The 21,307-nt window shown below is 48.1% G+C and overlaps 1 protein-coding gene across 1 annotated transcript in view; it reads left to right on the forward strand.

Moving 5' to 3' along the window:
• Positions 1 to 16,256, forward strand: part of LOC126503983 (actin-binding LIM protein 1-like) — a 71,630-nt gene extending 55,374 nt beyond the window's left edge. Inside the window, exons 5-6 of the mRNA XM_050145960.1 lie at positions 14,402 to 14,528; positions 16,091 to 16,256. Of these exons, the coding sequence (XP_050001917.1) occupies positions 14,402 to 14,528; positions 16,091 to 16,256 (293 nt within the window). The remainder of the gene's footprint in view (positions 1 to 14,401; positions 14,529 to 16,090) is intronic.
• Positions 16,257 to 21,307: the final 5,051 nt, after the last annotated feature.

Below are 21,307 nucleotides of genomic sequence, written 5' to 3' on the forward strand. Positions count from 1 at the left end.
ACTGGTTACTCCTACAACAGCCATGCCGCTATTGCCTCATGGGCATGTCTTACTATGCTAATGTTGTTGTATCTCACAGGGCTCACAGCTAGGTATTTATGATATACCCTAAAAATTAAAATTAAGTATTAAAATGTAACTTATGCCCTGATCACAGAGATCCTCCAAAGACCACCATGGAGACTGAATCCTGTATGTAAAAGAAAAGAGCCTTTATTCAAGCTTGAGCATGGATCTTACATCTGTCTGACTGCATAGACAGTCGTTGACAAGTCCATCTGTCTGGTTGAGAACAGAGTGCCCAGCCAGGGTGGGGTAGGGTTTTTTTTATTATATTAGAGGTTGCAGGTGAGGGGACTTTCAGGGGTCAGGACCCTGATTGCCTGACACTTGTCTAGACATCTTGGCAAAAGGGGGAATAGCTGTGTGCTGGGCTTAGGGACCTCTGGTGATCTTATCCAATCTCACCTAATGGTTGGGGTGGTCTCCTTAGATGCTGGCCCTCCCTGGGTGGCGTCAGCTTATGGCTTTCCTGGAACCCAGTGCTGCCTGCCAGTAAACTGAGAAACTCAGGTGTGCTTTTCAGCTGAGTTTTATTAGGTGTTATGGAAGCCGTGTGGACAAGCTGTTCTGGACCCCACAGTAACCAGCTAAAAAAATACTTTGTTTTAGTACCAGCTGTAATGATTCAGCCACACAACATGGCTGACACTTCTGGGTTCCAAGGCCACGCATGTGCAGACAAGCCCTCAGGCAGAAGTGCCTGATGGCCCCAGGAATCTTAAAGGACCCCACATGACCCACATGTAGCATGGTTGCATCATCTGTGTATGACGCAGCTGCGTGAGCCCTTGAGGACATGCATGGGCTCCGTCATCTGCGTATGACGCAGCCACGTCATTCCCCTGTGCGCATGCGCTAGGCAGCCTTTAAAAGCTGGACGCACCACCTTCAAGCTCTCTCTTTCTCTGCACACTGACCTCAGGCGGATTTGTTCCATGCTCCACGTTTCTTCTCACTCCCACCAGGTAGTTTCCCTAGCTTTAACCATAATTGCTTATGTACAAATCGTTGGGTCAGATTTTATCGTCTGCTTCCACTGAATGAAATCCCACTTTATTGCAACTGTTTCATCCGAAACATTTTTGTTTTTAAGACGTTCTTATCTGTTTAGACCAAAAGGTACGGCTAGGCCATGAGGGAAATCTATGAAGGAAAGGTCATATCTGGTTATACACACGCAAAGTCCCCAGTCTAAGCAGGCCCACAGATTCTAGAGTACTGGGAATTTTCAGCAACTTTCTGAACGTCGCTGGCACGTAATGAGACAACATTTGGTTGCTATTTGTAGTTCTCCAAGAATTGCCTCAACTTCGAAATTATTCTGCTATGACAGCCATTTCTATCTTTAAAATAAAAAAAAAAAGACTTTTTATACTTGGCAAGAGGCTTCCTGAGAAGCAGAGCCTGACTCTCTTTTGGTGTGAAAGTCCCCTCGTTAGTGTTCACAGCCTCTGAGCTCCACCAGCGAGCCATGGCCTTCAGGCTGGAGCCTCTGAGCTGTCTCAGCTGCTCTGTGTATCCTGCAGCTGGTGTTCCCTCATCGCTCAGTGGGAAGCAAAGACCACAGGAGCCTAGCAGAGACAAGCAGGGCGGAAAAGGAAGCCTCAGAAGCAATGAAATTGTCCAAAAAAATCTGTCCCCTGTTCTACTGAATAAAGAGAGGCAGAATTTCTGCCCGACAGCCCTGTGTCTGACCCGTCTGTGCCATTCTGACCTCTGCTTCTCTGGGTCTGTGTACGTGTGCACAAGTGTGTGAGTGCGTGTGTGTACTGTGCACGTGTGTGAGTACATGTGTGTACGTGTGCACATAGAGGCCCAAGGACAGCCTCAACTGTCATTCCTTAGGTGCTGCCTAACTTGTTTTTTGAATCAGAATCTCTTGCTGGGATTGTAAGCCCATATACCACCACACCCAGCCTATTTTACATGGATTCTGCGGAGTTGAACTCAGGGAGCACTTTACCGACTGAACTAAAACCCCAGTCCCCTCTTCAGTGTTTCTTTCCGTATTCTTACCCTGAGCTCTGATTTATTTTCTAAGTATTCATGTGGTGTTTACGGTATGCCAGGAATGCTACTCCGTTGCCCCAAATTAGCTCCAAGCACTCTACGTGGACTCAAATGGAGGCGATAATAAAAGGTCCCTACAGGGCTGTGGGGCATTATAATTGAACTCTTGCGCTAGCGGGTTCGTGCTTTTTAAAAACATTGATGGACAGAATAGTCCTGTCCTCGAAGCCTAAAGCCACTCTATCCTCCTGAGTTCACCAGCAGCTAAGGGACTAGATTCTCAACGCTTAAAGAGCTAGAGGGGGCCAGACACGCATTTCCTCCCAGCTTCCGTCTATCTCATGTACCCAAGCAGGAGTGGGCTGCTGTCTACACTCAGCCTCCCACCTCAAAGGCTGTCTGACTGGAGTCTGATTGTGCGTGGGTTTGGTGGATTGGCATGAGAAGCGCCCACGCAAATGCATCCAAGCCTGTCTTTCTGTTTCCCTTCCTCTACATAGACCTCTCTCTATGACATCATTATTCCGCTTGCAGTTGGAACTCCTCCAGGTAGCACAGCAGGCTCTGATTGGACAGGATTGAAATCCGTTCAGATAGAGTGGTACTTTGCTTTCCAGAGGAGGGAGACATTCTCGGTTCCTTGACTTTTCTCATGGGTGCAGCATCTTTTCATAGTTGCGAGATAAATTTCAGTTCTATCTATGTTCCCTCTGCACGCATGTGCAGGTTGGGAGGACTTGTCTTCTGCAGCACCTAGTGACAGAGGGGATGGCAAACTCTTACCTGGGCAGAACTCCCGCTCACTGGCAGCCTCCACCCGTCCACCCTGCTACCCCTCCCCTGGATGGACGGACAGTAGGCCTTCTTCACAGGATTCCATGAGTAACGGCTTCAGAATCCTGGCCAGCTATCACTTACAGTCCCAATAACAGGTTCCTGTGCAGACAGTGACTTCTGAGTTTTTGTGGCGTGTATCCACTTTTGTAGATTGGCCGTTTTTCATGACAGATGTGTTATCCATTCACGTGACATTTTCTACCAGCAAGCATGGTGGCTCAGGGAGATGGCTCGGTATATCATACTTCACAGACAGGAGGGCCTGAGTTCACATCCCCAGAACCCACATAGAAACCTGGGCATGGTCACACACACCTGCCTGTAGCACCAGTGCCAGGAGAGGAGCTGAGATAGGATGCCTGGGACTTGCTGGCCAGCAGCCTAGGCTCAGGTTCCATGAGAGACCCTGCCTCCAGGGAATAAAGTCAAGACTGATAGAGCAGGGCATGGGGTCCTCCTCCAGCTTCCACTGTGTACATGGGTACCTGAGCCCACACACACACACACATATATCACACATGTACTCGTGCACATGTTCATGCTCATGCATGCACACAAACCCACATGCACAAATACAGACACATACACACATGCTCACATGCACTTATACACACATGTACACACTCACACATACATGAACACATGCACATACACACGTACATGTACTCACACATGCACACACGTTCATACGCTCTCACACATCATGCACACACACTCGCACACATGCATACACTTGTGTGTGCGCACACACACACACACACACATCCAGTGTGGTGGTGAAGAGTTGAATGCCTCCATTCCTGGTGCTTGGGTTTGAATACTGGCTCTGCCTCCTCCTTCCCACATAGCTTCATGTGCGCTGTTTGATGTCTCAGACTCCAGTTCCTCCGTCTGCAGACCTGCAGACAGCTCCTCCAGGGTCCTCCAGAAGATCCAATGAGAAGCTGCTTGGGCGGACAGTCTTCATTAGAAAGCAGGGCTCGCTGAAGCAGAGCAGGCTTTGTTGTTCAGGGTTCTGCAAAGGGACCTTGGGATGGGTCCAGGTCTCGGGAGGTATTGAAGGGAATGGCACCCAGCCATCCTCAGAATTGTCACCAGGGCATTGTAGATGAGAACACTGTTCTAGAAAGATCAAGGCAGTAATGGGGACGTTGAAATTCAAAGTCAATTATACTGAGTTGGAAATCAGGGCTGGGGAGACCCTGGTCATGTGGTTACAAGAGCTGCCCGTGACAAAATGTGTTCAGGATGAATGAATGGGCGTGGTAGAGAAAGCTCCAGGGGGCCATTCATTTAGCCATCCAAACAACGCTCCACTGAGACCCTTCTAGGTACCACTTAAAGTCTTCACTACGTATCTAGCATGTTGTATCGCTAGGATTCACTTACCCGAACTGAGAAACTGTGGGCATGTGCGTGCACTGTGGACTCATCTTAATTCTCTGACGTGCTCCTGCTTCTCCCAAGGTAGCAGTGACTTAGGCAAGGTCTGCTGCAGAGAAATCCTCAGCAAGTAATCTGCAAATTGAGCCACAGCTTTTCTCTATAAAACTAACTCCAGCCTTCACTTTATTTTTATTTTTTAGATGTATGTGAATGAATGTGTGGTATGTGTGGTCCGTGTGCGTGCGTGCGTGTGTATGTATGTAGTGTATGTGTTTGTATGCATGTGTGTGTGGTATATGCAAGTATGTATGTGTTGTATATGCAAGTGTGTATGTAGTGTGTTTGTATATGTTTGTATGTATGTTTATGTGTGGTATATGTGTGTATATGGTGTATGTATGTGTGGTTATGCCCATGTGTGTGTGGTATGTGTACATGTGTATATATGTATGTGTGTGGTATATTCATGCATTCATTGTGGTATATGTGTGTCGTGTATATGTGTGTGATATATGCATGTGTATGCATGTTTGTGTGTGTTGGGGGTTTTATGTTCACATTTGTGAGGATGTGTGTGTGCATGTTCATATATGTGAGGATATATACATGTAGGTGGCTCATGTTCATATGTGTGAAAATGTATATGTGTGTTGGAGGTCTTATGTTCATGTACATGAGCACATGTGTGTGTGTGTGGACTTGCAGAGCCATAGATCAGCCTTCAATGCTGTCCCTCAGGAACTATCTACCTTGTTTCTTTGGAGACAGGATCTCTTACTGGGTAGGATATGACACTCAATGTTTAGATTAGTTTTCTGAGCAGTGAGCATGGGCGTGGGTGGGGCATCCACCTTTCTATGCCAACACACTCTGCTTTCTGCATGGGTGTCAAGACTTGAGCTCGGGTCTTCTTGCTTGCACAGCTAATACTCTACCTACTGATCCACTCCCAACTCAGCTCCTTAGTGGATCCTTAAATTAACGGAGCAGAAAGATGCCTGATCCTATAAATACTAAGAACCACACCTAACACTGGCTAAAGTCACCTTGAGAAGCCATATCTGTGAACACCGGCTTAAGGGATCTGAATTGGAAGCCTGGCAGGCACAATTTGTCCCTATTTATGAAAACCCTGACCAAAGTAACCCCAAGTTCATAAGCATCTGTCACACAGAGAAAGATGGGCTGGCATGCCCGTGCCAGTTCCAACTCTGAGGACTTAGCAGTGGCCACTGGCACAGCTGCCCAGCTGCCCTGATAAAGGCTGATGAAGTGTTGCTGTCACAGGACACCAAAGTGTGCTTGCTGTGCTGTATTGTTTTCCAAAGACAATAAACACTCTACTTAAAATAGCCAGTCAGAGGCTGCTCCCCAGTCAGTCAGAGGCTGCTCCCCAGTCAGTCAGAGGCTGCTCCCCAGTCAGTCAGAGGCTGCTCTCCAGTCAGTCAGAGGCTGTTCTCCTCCAGTCAGAGGCTGCTCCCCAGTCAGTCAGAGGCTGCTCCCCAGTCAGTCAGAGGCTGTTCTCCTCCAGTCAGAGGCTGCTCTCCAGTCAGTCAGAGGCCGCTCTCCAGTCAGTCAGAGGCCGCTCGCCAGTCAGTCAGAGGCCGCTCTCCAGTCAGTCAGAGGCCGCTCTCCAGTCAGTCAGAGGCCGCTCTCCAGTCAGTCAGAGGCTGCTCTCCAGTCAGTCAGAGGCTGCTCCCCAGTCAGTCAGAGGCTGCTCCCCAGTCAGTCAGAGGCTGCTCTCCTCCAGTCAGAGGCTGCTCTCCAGTCAGAGGCTGCTCTGGCTTGTGATGTTCACCGTGGCTATCAAGACATTAGAGGGAAGAGATAACCGCAGCAGGGGCGGTTCTGGAAGGTCTAGTTCAAGGTTGTACAGTCAGACAACACCTAAGCCTTTCACAATCATTCCATGTCATTTTTAGCTTCTGTGATTAAGTCATTAATAGCACCGAGCCCCCCTTTCCACGGAGTGGGAGCACCCAGCACCTACCTGGAGTGACTGACTCTCCCACCCAGTTACGTGTCTTCAGATCTCATGGAGCTTTTCTGCCTAATGACAGCATGCCTAGAAGTTAAAGCCACTTAAAAAATAATTTCCTGGACTAGGAGATGGCTCGCCAGCTTGCTACACTTGCAGGAGACCCTAGTTCCACTCCCAGCACCCTTAGAGGCAACTCACAACCGTTTGCAACTCCAGGTTCCCTGTGGGGACCTGCACGCACATGGTAAACTTACACATTTGCACACATACACACATAAACAAATATAGTCCTGAAAATAATCCCTGGATAGCACTTAGCTTAGCAGACGTGTAGCTTTGCATTCTGAGTTGTGATCTTATTTGTTCAGTGTGGTTTGTTTCTGAGACTGGGTCTTGCTGTGCAGCCCAGGCCGGCCTGGAACTCTGGGACTCTCTGATGGCTCAGGCAGCACCACCATGCCCAGCTCTCATGCCCTGCTCCTGTTGATCCTGTACCCATGGCACCTGCTAAGACATAGAAAAGGGAAACTATGGAGTCAGTGGTTTAAATAAGAAACATTGACTTGGACCAGGCCTTATTTGTGAACTCCCAGGTGTCTAATTTGGGACCTGGCAATGTCCCGTCGCTTGGATGGAGGTGAAGGTCAAAATCCAGCAATACCCACTCGATAGACAGACGGGATAAATGATGGTGGAGACTCTTTGGTCAAGGAAAAATTTTCAGATACCTTAAGGATGTCGAAATTCCGGGTCAGCTCTGATGCTAAAGAACAGAAGGAAAATCTAGACTATTTAATCTGTGTTTCTCAAGAGAAAGGACCTGCGTTAGTTTGCTTTCTGTTACTGTGATACACACCATGAGTAAAGGCGGCTTCAGAAGACAGATTAGAGCCACTGTTGAGGGAAGCCAGGGCGAGTGCTCAAGGCAGGAACCTGGAGGCAGGAACTGAAGCAGAGACCATGGTGGAGCACTGCTTACTGGCTGCTCTCCATGGCTTGCCCAGCCCATGGGCAAACCCATCCAGTGGTACCACCCATGTAGGTCGGGTTCTCCCACATCAATCAGAATCAGGAAAATGTCCCACAGACTTGCCCACAAGCCAATCTGATGGAAGCTGTTTCTCAGTTGAGGTTCCTTCTTCACAGATGGATCCAGCTGTGTCAAGTTGACAAAACAAAAACAAACAAATTACCAGCACAGGACCTTTGAGGGCCAGACTAGAAACCAAGATGTGCTTAGTCACTACGGGCTTGAGAAGGGTGACTTCGGACACCAGGACCCTTAGGAGGCTCAGCACCTTAGCCAATGGGAGCTGGCTATCCTCTGTGCAGCAGGTAGTCACTTAGTGCTCCCAACAGCTGTTCTCATGAAGGGATCCATGTGTGGGCAGTTCCTCATACATAATCCTCTCTCTCTCTCTCTCTCTCTCTCTCTCTCTCTCTCTCTCTCTCTCTAACTTTCTTTTGACTCTTCTGTCACCATTTTATTTCAGAAGATTGGGAAATCTGTGCTCTATTGGAACAATAGAATTTATTAAAAACTGAGAACCTTGCGTTAGCCAAACCTTGGAACTTAAATTTGTGTTTTTCCCCCTGAGTGCTGGTCAGGGATGAAGTACCTCTATAAACCGTCTATTAGTAGGATGTCTTATAAAGTCTCCTAAGCCTTGATTTTCTATTAATAGCAACCTTAATCTAGCCATAAACATATCTGATAATTTTTATTAAAAATAATATTTATTTTTATTATTCTTATTCTAAAAATATTCCTGGGATCTTTCTGAAACATAGCTGAGAAAAAGTTTCAATGCTATAATAAATCATATAAATGAACTTAAAGGCAAAAATCACATGATCATCTCAATAGTTGCAGAAAAGGATTTTGACAAAAATCCAACATCCTCTTGATAAAAGTCCTAGCTAGAGTAAGGGTGGAGGAAAGATACTTCAATATGATGAAGGCAATATGAACAAACCTACAGTCAGCATCATCCTAAGTAGAGGGAAAAAATGAAGTTGTCTCGTTAAAATTAGGACCAGGGTAGAGCTGTCGGTTGTTTCTGCTCCTCTTCACTGTACACTGGAAGTCTCGGAGCAATAAGGCGAGAGAATCAAATGGGAAAATAAACCAAGTGTAGTGTTCAAGGATGGTGTGATGGTGTGTATCAGAGACCTCCTAGAAGGATTGCTACAGTCTGCAAAGTGGATGCAAAGTTAACATGTAAAAACCAGTAGCCTTCCTACAGAGCAATAACAAACACACCGAGACCTTCCTGGGCTCCAATGGACAGACCCAGTCCTTAGCCACACAGATGATCCTCCTTAAATGGGTTAATATCAAAGTATGAAGCCATGGATTTGGGAAAGGGGCAGATCGATCCATGCTCCCTCCCAGATCTCACTTTCAGATTTCTGATTCAGAGGTAAGTGGGCAATAGGCGCAGAGTCTACTGCCAGGAAATAGTTCTTCTACAAGGGTGTTCTTGGCACCCAAGCTCTCGTGTTTACCACCATCGCGTTCAGCACTGATGCATTAAAAAACAAATCTAAAGGTCTAGGAAGGGGTCCTAGTCTGTGTGCCAGGAAGCGCCCACTTTCCTAAGTTAGCCTAGGTGTGTAGAAAGCAGCAGGTCTGGGACGGGATGGGGGAGGATGCTTGACAGTTTGGTTTCTTGTGGTTCTCTATGGTTTCATGAACTCAGCCTTCTTTTCCAGAGAAAGATCTCAACAGACTCACTTATCCCTCCCGAGAGCCATATGTCTTTTTCATCAACTTAAACCCTTCCATGGCCCAGGTGTCTGTGATCCTCAGCCAAAAAGAACGAAGGCAAACAGGCAGGATCCCCATTGTCCAGGGCTTTTATGACCTTTGGACAAAATGATATAAAAATGGAGCCAGGTGTGGACTTGGGTGTTGGTTTCACTTGTTGTGAGCGCCAGATCCCTACTCGGTCCTGGCTCTTGGCGTCAAGAGTAAGGTCTCGAGGTAGACGTGCCCCAGTCTGGGCTCTCTGGTCTTGTTTCCCTTCCCTGTCTGGTGGTTGCTTTTCCTTTGGCCGGTTGTCAGCGGACTTTACTTCCCTGATGCCGCTCCATAGCCACCTATTTCTGATGCCGACAGTCATCCCGGCCCCATCACTAGTTTTCTATATTTATCAACAGCTGCTTCAGTGTTGTGGAAACGATTTCCTCAACCACTGGAAAAAAACACGAAGCTGGCTGTTCTTCATGGAAGAGCCTCCCCGGGCTGAGCAGGAGAAGGGGATGAGCCAGCACAAGGCTTTTGCTGTCCCTTCTCTGTTTCCACAGCCTGATATCTGTCTCAAGTCAAGTCCACGTCATCGTCCAGAGAACAGGTTGTTGCTGTGGAATATGCCAGAATACTCAGCCAGTTGGTATGGGATGATAATATCTATCTGAGAGACGTTTCTGTTGGGTTTGTTTAGTGTGTATCTTAAAGTTTGGGCTGAAGGGACCTGAGCCCTTGGCTCTCCTTCCTGCTCACTCTTGCTCATTGGCTGGGCTCAGGCACTGGGATGACCTGTTCTGTTCTGCAGGAGACCCTGGGCAGGGAGTGGTGGTCTCAGCAGTTTAGATCAGAGGCTCTCAGACTGTAAGACATTATGGGCCAAATAATTGTAAAGGTTAAATGGCAGCAGGTATGCACGGCCCTGTTGTCCCCAAGTTGTGGCTCTGTGACAGGTGGCCATTAGGGAAAGAGCAAGAGCAAGCTGAGAGTAAGAAACCCAGGGTTTAGTCTTAGCTCTGACCCCAACCAAGGAAGGAGGGGTCATCGCATGGCTCAGCTGTGTAGACAGAGGCTGCTCATTTGGCCAGACCTGAAATAATCACACAGAGACTATTAATTAGAACACTGCTTGGCCAATAGCTTAGGCATTTTCCTGGCTAACTTTTTTTTTATTTTATTGAGCTCTACATTTTTCTCTGCTCCCTCCCTTCTTCCCCTGTTTTACCCTCTCCCATGATCCCCACGTTCCCAATTTACTCAGGAGATCTTGTCTTTTTCTACTTTCCATGTAGATTAGATCCATGTGTGTCTCTCTTTTTAGGGTCCTCTTTGTTGTCTTGGTTCTCTGGGATTGTGATTTGTAGGCTGATTTTCTTTGCTTTATGTCCAAAAGCTTATGAGTGAGTACATATGATATTTATCTTTCTGGGTCTAGGTTACCTCACTCAATATGATGTTTTCTAGATCCATCCATTTGCCTGCAAATTTCAAGATGTCATTATTTTTTCTTCTGCTGTGAAGTACTCTATTGTGTAAATGTACCACATTTTCCTTATCCATTCTTTGATCGAGGGGCATTTAGGTTGTTTCTAGGTTCTGGCTATGACAAACAATGCTGCTATGAACATAGTTGAGCACATGTCCTTGTAATATGATTGAACATTCTTTGGGTATTGTTGGGTCTTGAGGAAGGTTGTTACCTAATTTTCTGAGAAATTGCCATGCTGATATCCAAAGGGGCTGTACCAGCTTGCAGTCCCACCAGCATTGCAGAAGTGTTCCCTTTACCCACATCCTCTTCAGCATAAGTTGTCATCAGTGTTTTTGACCTTGGCCATTCTCACAGGTGTAAGATGGAATCTCAGAGTTATTTGATTTGCATTTCTCTGATGGGTAAGGATGTTGAGCATTTTCTTAGGTGTCTTTTAACATGGCTAACTCTTTTATCTTAAATTGACCCACTCCTATTAATCTGTGTATCACCATGTGGTTGTGTATCTGGCATCTGTCTCCTGCGGCAGCTCCATGGCGCCTCTCTGACTCCACCTTCTTTCTCCTCCTCCATCTACTTGGAATTCCCACCTTACTCTATTCTGTCTTGCAATAGGCCCAAAGCAGATTCTTTATTAACCAATGGTAATAAAACATATTCCCAGCATACAGGGGGAATCCCATCACACCTGTACCAGGCCTTGTGCTGTGCAGAGAACCTTGAAATGGAGCACAGCAGGTAGCTATCATCAGTAGCTCTAGATGAGCGAATTCAGAGATAGTCAGGAGCTCAGGATTTCCAGGCTCTCCAGCCTTCCTCCATTTCACATCTCATTACTCCTCCTATTTCTTGCAGTAGGAACGTAGGCATGTCTGATGGCCTCACCCCGTCCAGCTGTCTCCACTTGTAGAACTAAAAAGCCATCTTTGAAATTTATTTTGTTAAAAAAAATAATAATAATCCAAGCATCATCATCCTTCTTCTTCAAACCATTGCTGCCACCTAGTGGGAACTATTAGAAACAAAGGGGAATTTCAGTTCACAAGTTAGCAGTGGGAAAGGTTCAGAGGTTTACAGGGTTCCAGGGAAAGGGGATGAATAGGCAGCACTCAGGTGTCCTTGGAGTGTTGAAGTTATTCTACTGTTCAGCATGATACTGTCATCCGTGATGCCATTTTAAACCTGTGGGTGCTGGTGGTAAGGATGTATCCATCAGCGTTTGTCAGCAAGAACGGGTACCACTCCGGTGGTTGGCGCTGGGAGTGGTGCAGGCTGAGCAGGTCGGAGTGGAGTGTGTGGGCGGTCATTCTACTCTCAATTTTTCTGGGAACTTGAAACCTCTCAGTATATAGGAGGGTTATAGAGTGTGAGTGGGTGAATACGTGCACATATGTGTGTGTAAGTCTCTGTGTGTGTAAAAGTGTGTGTGTGTGTGTAAGTGTAGATGTGTGTATATCCATGTGTATGTGTGTGTGTAAGTGTGCGTGTAAGTGTGTGTGTGTGTGTGTGTGTGTATACCAGGCAGCAATGTCATGTATCTTCCTCTAGAGCTCTCAAATATTCTTTTTGAGACCAGATCTCTGAGGTAGGCGCTCACAGTTGGATGGACCCGTGGTGGGCAAGTTCCTGGGATCTGTCCGTTTCTTTCCTTGTCCCTCTAGCCAGGGTCATAGGTGGACATCACCCACACTGGCGCTGGTTTGATCTCCTGCTAGTATGGCAGACATCTTGCTGACTGAGCCTCCTCCCCAGCCCCTATTGCAACTGCTCATTTGTCTCAGCCTCCACTCTGCGTTCCTACCACCTGTGGGCATTTGGTAAAACACTGCTCATGACTATAGGACAATCTTATCCACATACAGTTTAGAACGGCTGGTACTTTAGCAATTCTTATCCAGTGGCCAGAGAGTTAGCTCAGGGCTTGAAAGCACTTAATGCTCTTACAAAGGACTCAGGTTTGGTTCCCAGCACCCATACCAGGCGGTAGCCTACCGCCTGTAACTCCAGGTCCAGAGGATCCCAAGCTCTTAGACCTCCACATGCTCCTGCACACGTGTGGTACACATAAACCCAGCTAGGTACACACATACATAGAAGGAAATATATCTTTAAAAAAGGAAATTCTAATTCTAATATTCAGAACTTATATTTTAAGTTTATGGATATATATTTTTAAATTTTCACATTCTACTGCTTAAAAAAATCCAACCACACAGATCACATGAGCAGACAGGTGAAGCCCTCCTCCACAGGGGGCAGCTTCTTAAGAATATGGTTTTCTTCAGAAACGTTCTATTCTGGGAGAGGAGCACACACTGCACCAGGGTTCCTTAAAAGTGCATTTAGTTAGAAAACACACGGGGTTGGAGGACTTTTGTGAATGTATTTCTATAGTAATATTTTCAGCATGGATTGTTGGGTCCAAAGCCAATTTAACACCTGCTGACCAAGATGCCCACCTGTGGTCAAAGAAACAGGATTAAGTGAAGTTGTTGAAGCAAGGCGGGACCTATAGGGTACCAGAGCCATCTCTGGATGGATGTAGGAAGTATGTTCAGGGTTGAGGCTTGTGCAGGGTTAGTCCAGGGAAACAGGTTGGTGATCTGAGTCTGGGAGGAGAGGGGAAGCCAGTGTAGACGTGCCCCTGCCAAAGGAGGCAGTTACAGATGTGGTCAGAAGAGGGAGCTGTTCAGCCACCTTGTATGGGAGGCACACATGTCTCTGTCTTATTCTGGACGTGGCCACTGAGTGCTTTTGCCTGGACACTACTTTTTGTCTTATTTGTTAGGACACAGTGGCCAATCAAATACATGGATTTTGAATATTTGTAGATGCTGATGTAACATTTCCCTTTTACATGTTTCTGGGTTAACACATATGTACCCTGGAGTGTGAAGTAATCTACATGACCACAGCAACTCTAGGAACAGCAAATATTATTGAAGGACCGCTTTTGACAGGCAGGGTCCAAGAGCAGGAGCAGACCAGCCAGTCCTAATGCCCATTCTCTGCCATACTGTGATGGTCATATTGATTGACAACTTGACAGCATCCAGGCTCCCCAAGGAGACAGACCTCCGGGTGTGCCTTTGAAGGGTTTTCTAGAATGGCTTGATTGAGGTAGGAAGACCCACCCTGTTCCATGGCAGGGGATTCTGAGCAACATAAAAAAGGAGACAGCGAGCAAAAGGCCAGAACTCTCTCTTTGCCCCCTTGATGCAGTGCAGTGTGACCAGCTGCCATGCGCAGCTACTGCCATGCCCTCCCTGCCGCCATGGGCAGTGTAGTCAAGATAAAGCCTTGCTTCCTTAAGGCACTTTGGCCAGGCTTGGTTACAGCAATGAGAAAAGTAACGACCACACGACCACACGTGCCTCTCAGGAATCTGCCAAGGACAGTTGAAGGCTAAGGAATTAAGTCATCTCAGGATGAAAGGCTGGGTTAGGTAGATAAGGAAGTAGAATTCCATTACATAGATGAAGCTGATGGTCAGTGCTCCAGGAACCACACACAGGGTGAGCATGGCTCCCAGCACATGTGCTGAGCTCATTCACATGTGTCCTCAATTAATTGAAAGCCCGTGAGTGCTTTGTCAATGTCCGAGCCAAGACGCTATAATTAAAGGGCCTCTAGGCTGGCAGGACCCCAAACGGTACCTAACTCCTGAAGAGCTAAGAGGTGAAGAACGCCCATCTGACGAGGTCCAATAATGTTTGAGCAGCTGCCTTGCCACGTGAGCACAGGTCCTGGGGGATTTTATACAGAGAACCGAAACAGAACATGACGACATAGTGACTTCGGGCCGCACCACGGCGGGAGGAGTTACCGTCCCTGGGATTTGCAAGGGGAATGGCGGTAACCGTGGGTTGCTGTTCTCTTCCAGACTGTGCTGGCTGTGGAAGGGACATTAAGAACGGGCAGGCGCTGCTGGCGCTGGACAAGCAGTGGCATTTGGGCTGCTTCAAGTGCAAGTCCTGCGGGAAGGTGCTCACTGGCGAGTACATCAGCAAGTAAGTCTGGACCAGAGGGCTCGGGACTGACTGCTTCCAGGGGCCGCCTTCTCCCTCCAGCGTGCTGAAGGACACCCCCATTTTGCATCCGTAGGAACTTTTGCTAGAAAATTTGTTGAAATAGCTTCATTATTCTGCTTTTTGCCATGCTGTGGCTGCTGTAAACTTAATGGACTATTAATTGTGGCCCAATTTAATAATTAACAAAGCTCGCATAATGGTGTACCCTGCCTTGTAATCAACTAAGCTCCTAGCTACTTCTCTTTTGCTTTTTTTTGCTTTCTGTGTGAAACTAATAAAGTCTTCTTCTCCAGGGCTTTAGACATTCCCCCCAAACACATGTGGTCTGTGCCCTGAGCCTGGCAAGAGGGTAGCACACACTAGCCTGTCGGGGTGAGGGGCCGTGTGGAATCTGAGAACAATGGTGATGGGTTAGCTAGAGTTAAGCAATCTGTGACATTTGGGTGTGTTTTTCAGTTGTTTGGTTTTTTGTTTGTTTGTTTTGGTTTTGTTGTTGTTGTTGTTATTTTTAATATACTCTGATAAAGAGGAAGAATCCACCACTCTATCTTTTTATGCCTTTTGTAAATCTCCCCAACCAGGGGGTGAGCATATAGCTGGGTGGGAGAGCTGAGGCCCCAGAGAGTGCAGGCCTGGCCTGGGATGCGTTCAGTGGGTAGAGCAGTTGCCCAGCACACAGTACCCTGGGTTTGATCTAACTAGAAACTGGATGAGGCAGCAGAAGCTGTAGCCACAGCACTCTGATGACCCTGGCTTCTTAGAGAGCTGGAGACCAGCCTGGCCACACATGACCCTGTCTCAAAGGTCAAAGACAAGAAACACAAAGCCTATCCAATTATATTAAATAACTCATTCAAGTGTAGTTCATGAATTTGACTTTATAAATCTCTGAAACAATCGAGAAGGGAGCTTGGCTTTCACAGCCCAACAATACAGTTTCATAGTAGGTCTGGGGTCAAACTGGAACTCAGGTAGGAGACTGAAGACCTCCCCAGACGGTTGTGACTGACAGCCCAAACCAGAAAAGTGACCGGCTTTAAAAAAAAAACACTCAAGACCATAGGTAATAAGTACAGTGGCCCCTCAACTGCTGAGATGAACCGTGTTCCAGCTCTCGCAGCCAGGGAGAACTGAGCTGAGGAGATCATGTCTGAAGGCTGTGGGAAGGCCCTGCTGGGCCTGGAGGTCTGAGAAGATGACTTGGGAAGGGAGGTAAGGTGCCCTGGGCCTCTCAGGCACCGTTGAGCACTGGGCTCCTCTGGGGATTATCTGGGCTGCCAAGAGAGGAACAATACTGGGGTTTCTGCTCCTTGGTTCTGTGACAGCCAAGAAAGTGGCCATGGTAACCATGTGACGATTTATTGGGGTTTTGTCTCTGTCTGGCCTGGAGACCTGCCACTTGCTCTCTCCGGCCTGTGGCTTTGTCTGGTCAGGTTGCTGGGCCTGTGTGAAGATGAGATTATATTCTTGTTCTGTGGGAAGGACCTCAGAGATGTGACTTCGGTGTCCTCCTAAGGCCTGAATGCACCTTTGTCTTTCAGGGACGGTTCCCCATACTGTGAAAAGGACTACCAGGGGCTCTTTGGGGTGAAGTGTGAAGCCTGTCACCAGTTTATCACAGGAAAAGTCCTGGAGGTAAGTGATAGAGGCCCACTCAGGTGGCTGCCATTCTCCCCGCAGGCCTTCAAGCCTCCTGTCTCCTCCTGAGGTGGAAAGCAGGTGGCCACAGTGACTGTCTCAGAGGATCAGGTGCTAGGCTGCCCTCACGACCAAATGCCATGGGGAACTTGGAATGATGGAGAATTCAAAGGGAAAAGAGGATAAACTTCACTGGGAGTTAAGCAGACGTTTTCTTAGAAGGAGAGGGCAGTAGATCCTCCATTTATCTCTGTGTGTTTGCCTGTGTGGACCCCAGAAGCTCAGAACTGAGAGAAGGGAAGATACAAGGTGAAGGGATTGACTTCCCTGACCTGAGAAAGCCACATCCCCTGTGACTCAGAGAGCCCTGTGACCGAGCTGAAGGTAGCCTGTCAAACTCAGGTGTGACTGCTTCCAGCCAGAACTTTCTCAGCAACTGCCCTGTCAGCACCTGTCTCTGGGCCTAACCAACTCCTCTTGGGTGAGAGAGAGAGAGAGAGAGAGAGAGAGAGAGAGAGAGAGAGAGAGAGAGAGAGAGAGAGAGAGACTGATACATCGAACTTTGGGATCAAAGTTCGGAGAAAACCCTGGTTCCCTTGGGTGCTGATGCCATATAGCCAGTAGAGTCCATTTTAGGGACACAGGGTGTTTATCCTGCAAGTCTTTAAGGTGTTTCTGAGCCATTCTGGGGACTATCACAACAAAGGCTAAGAAGAGCCTCCCCAAACAGAGAGGGGTCACTGTGGACTCTCTTTGTCCAGAGGAGATAAGAGAGTGACTCTTGCCATGAGAAGTTTCCCAGTATTCTGAGGAAGAAAACTCTGTAATGAAGAGAACCACATGCAGGGCCTCGTTGGCAAGGAGACAGGACACACAAGACCAGAAAGTGAGCATGCTGTGGGCACGGCCCTGGAGGAGGTGGGGGTGGGGTGGGGATGGGCAGGCTCCCTCCAGGGTCACAGGCAGCTGTCTGGGCTTCGTCGGGGAAGGCATGTAAGTGGTGTAGCCACACTCATAGAATGGGGTCATGGTGCCGTGGGAAGAGTAAATGGGAGTATTCAAACACATGTGTACACACATTCCCACCCCACTGTTGACAGTAGAGGGAGCCGGAAACAGCTCGCTTGTGCCCCAGGAGAGGCTTGCATGAACAAAACGGGTTATTCTGTGGCCTTAAGAAAAGCGGCGGTACCTGCTACCCTGTAGGCAAACCCTGAGGGAAAGAAGGCAGACGACAGGCAGGGAGTTTGACCAGACCTCCCAGACAAGGAGCTCCTTACGAAAGGCCACGACTGTGCTGTACCTAACGCTTAGCAACAGAAAGCAGACGGGAGTTTGCCAGGGACTTGGGGGAAAAGGATAGTGACCGCTTCCTAGATACAGTTTCCACTAAGAATCCAAGTTTAAGATCTTGTGTTCTAGAATCAACAGTTTTTACAGTCCCCATGTGGAAGTGTGTTCCCCAAAGGAGTTGGGAAGAAAAGGCCTGTGTGGTTATGTGTGAGTACCTCACACTTACCTCGACAGCTATAGGAAGGAATCTATAAAATACAATCACATCCCAGAACGTGCCATTTTAAAGACATGCTGGTCCCTCCGTGTTTTCCCTCTCAGCTTGGAGTCACAGAGACTGCAGGGGCCATGTCCCGAACTGTCTTCAGGTGTCAGGGAAAGCCTGAAGAGCAGGCTTGGGGATGCACCTTGTTAAACCCCCAGCATCCATCAGCCTGGGAGTAGCTGCACATTCAGCTTAGATTTGGGGTCCGCCCAGCAGGCTCTGTCCTCTGCAGATGGGTGTGTGACCCAGAAGAATGTCCTGCAGGGGTTTGCGCAAGACATGTGACTGCTGGTGACTCAGCTGGGCTTGGTCACCAAGAGAAAGCCGGACCAACCTCATTCCCTGGCACTGCTGATGAAACATTGTACGCGTGGGTTTGTCTTGAATACTATAAGCCTGTTCTTTTCATTTTACATTCATTTTGTCCATATATCAATGAGTTTCTTTTCAGTATGGGCTGAAACAGTAGTGGCTTAAGACAATTTATCCTCTGGGTTTTAGAATCTAGACATTTATAACAATGTATCGTCAGGGCCATTGTTCTCTCAAACACTGGAGGAATGGTCCTTCCTGATCTCCAGCCTCTAGTGCTCCTGGTGTGCCTTGGCTTGTGTCTGCATCCCTCCCGGTACCCCACCTGCCCTGCAGGCCTTCTCAGCATCACTCTCTCTGCCAGTTGCCCTCCTGCCTTTCTCATTGTTTCATATAAGGTCATGTCTATCACTCAGATAGTCTCCTCAAGGCCTTAGTTACAGCTCTCAAGACCTTTTCTAAAGAAGTTAACACCCCAGCCCCAGAGACTCACTGTGCAGGTATCATTTGCTCATCCCTTTCTAGAAAACCAAGAGTTGACCCAAGCATCACTGTGGAAAGACGATAAATATTGGAGGGGAGTGAAGGCCCATGCATGTGGTTCCCTTAAGGAACCACCAAGCAACCAAGGGCTGCAATACAGTCTGTCCAGGCACAGTTCTGTCTCTGATTCTCCTGGAGATCTTCAGGGCTGTCTTCTTCTCACGGGAGCAGAGCATGCATGGAGCCTTCAGAACGACATCCTACCCTCATGTCTGTCATTTCTTTTTGAGTTTTTTAAGAATTATTTTGGGACAGGGACTCACATATTCCAGGCTAACCTCAGACTCGCTAGTAGCTGAGGATGGCCTTGAACTGTTTGTTGATGCTCCACTTCCTTCCCCTGAGTGCTGGGACTGTGGGAGTGGATCAGCATGCCTGGGGTGTGTAGTGCTGGAGGCTTGAACTCAGGTTATACATGCTAGACAAGCGCTGTACCAGCTGAACCCCATCCCTGCCCCAGCCCCGCCCCACCCCCACCTTTCTTCAGCCTGGGGGGAGAGGGTGAGTGGAGACCAGGTGGTTTAATGAGAAAGGTACAGGGAGCCTCGGGATCTACTCTTGACTCTGGAACTCACCCACTGGGGGACCTTGAACCAGTCTCTCAATATCTTCATCTCTCCTGTCATTAATGGAGATCAGGGTGGGCGCTTGACTCCCAAATTCCCTGTGCTTTCCAGTATGTGAATTCTCCAAGGGTTCCGAGCCTGTGGCTCATTTTGTCGGGAGACTGGCCTGTGTGTCCAGGCAGGCATGCTTAAGTCATACCTCTTTTTATTGTCCCTTACTTCCTGTGACTTTTCAACAGTGACTTTGTCTTTGGGTGCAATCTTGTCGTAAATGGTGTGTCTTTGAAGTGTTTGCCAGGAGGCCTGTGAGATGGCTCAGCGGGAAGGAAGCCTGCTGCTGTGCCTAATGGCAGAGTCAGGTCTCTGAGACCTGTGGTGGAAGGAGAGACTTCCATTGGCATGCCCCTCTGACACAAAAGATACGTGAATAAAAATCTAAGCTTTCTTAAAGTGCTTACGGACTGACCTATGCATCCAAAGGGCATTCTGAAGATGGCTATGGTCTGCTTCTTTATTAAGAAGTCCAGGAGCAAATTAGAGTGAGGTACTAGGGTTTGTTGATCACCTCCCTCCTCCTGTCCCTTCTTTGAACTCTCCTTGGACTCAGCCTTGCCTGTCTCTTCTCCCCGTTTCCCTGTCCGTCCCCACCCCCACTCTGGAAGCTGCAAGGTGGCTCAGGTCAGTCATGGGTGCCAATAGGCACAGGGCTTCCCTTTGCTACAAATCCCCCTCCTCTTTGGCAGATGCCTCCCGGAGACCCCTTTTCCGGATGCTGAGCATCATCTTCATTGTGAAGAAGCCACTGCAAACTGTAAACAAAGCTCTAAGAGCCAAGGGGAAGGGCTTGTCCCATGTCTCCTCCTTCTCTCTGAAGCCATCTTGGCAACCCTTCCACTCCAGGGAGACTCTGTGTCACAGCTCACTGTCTTGGTCCATTTAAAACAAGAGGCCCCAGCCTTTGTTCCCTCTGCCCAAGTTCCTTCCCTAAGGAGACACCTGCAGCCTGATGTCCCCAGGGACATTCTTCTGTCCCTTCTGGTTCTCAGACAGGGGTGGGAAACAGTCTCTGTTACCCTTGCTTAGGTCACCCTGACTTCCCGTTGCAGGGCCTCTCTCATCAGTCAGCACCTGCTGGTAGAATCTGGTCTTTCCAGAATGAGCGGTGATGCCTGCTTTCCTGGGGCACTGTTGGGGCCTGTGTGCTACTGTCTGAACAGCAGCTGAAGAACCCGGCCCTAGTGAGACTCCACTGGATCCCCCCCCCCCCCCCCCCCCCCAGGCCTCTTCATGTAGACAAGCAGGGCCCATCCTGTCTTGCTGGGTTCATTTGGATGGGATTTAGGCTTCAGGCTTGCTCTTAAACCCTCCCTGCTCGACTCCCAGCAGGTGGGAAATGGAGCCCTAACAGGATTCAGTCAAATCCTTTCCCTGGATTTTTCCAAAGGATTGAAAGCCAGTGGTTTTGTTTTATCTGGCTTTTTAACTGGTTAAAAAAAAATTGCTTTTTCACATAGGGTGGGGGTCAATGCTTAAGTCACATTAGAGACCTCTCCCGTGCTTTTTGGTGGGGGTGTTTTAGGCAAGTTTTTGGTCACGCCATGCCTGAATTGGTCTTGTCTTGGACTAGCCTGTTACCTAGGGAGAGCAACATAGTTTATCCTATGCCGTTCACACAACAGGTCTGGCTGTCACCTTCAAAGACACGCTTCGCGGAAAACAGCGTGACACTCCAAACCCTTGCCTTCTCGTCCTGTGCTTCAGTACAGGCGCAGCAGGGGTGAGATCCCGGCCTCGCCTCGCCTGGTTGGAAGCAAATAGTGTCCTGCCTGTTCTGTCCTCAGACCAGTGTGGGCTTTTTTTTTTTTTTTTTTTTTTTTTGTAACTTTTTTATGGGCACAAAGATTTTTGAGGATTGGGGAAGGGAAAAGGATCGAGTCCCTCTGTTGAGGTTTTGTGCCCAGGGGATAGTGAGCCACCACAGTGTCCTGACTTTTATATTTTTTAACATTTGCAAGCCTCCTCATACATGTTTAATTCTCACAGCGGGGGCCTGCGAAGTGGTCAAGGCCATCACTACTGACCTCCATTTATAGAGACGCTCTCTCGTGCTGGGAATCTGGAACTAATTAGCCAGACTGAAA

This window comes from Alexandromys fortis, unplaced genomic scaffold, assembly GCF_014885135.2.
Source record: "Alexandromys fortis isolate MF-2015 unplaced genomic scaffold, M_Fortis_MF-2015_v1.1 scaffold_16, whole genome shotgun sequence".
Classification (NCBI taxonomy): domain Eukaryota; kingdom Metazoa; phylum Chordata; class Mammalia; order Rodentia; family Cricetidae; genus Alexandromys; species Alexandromys fortis.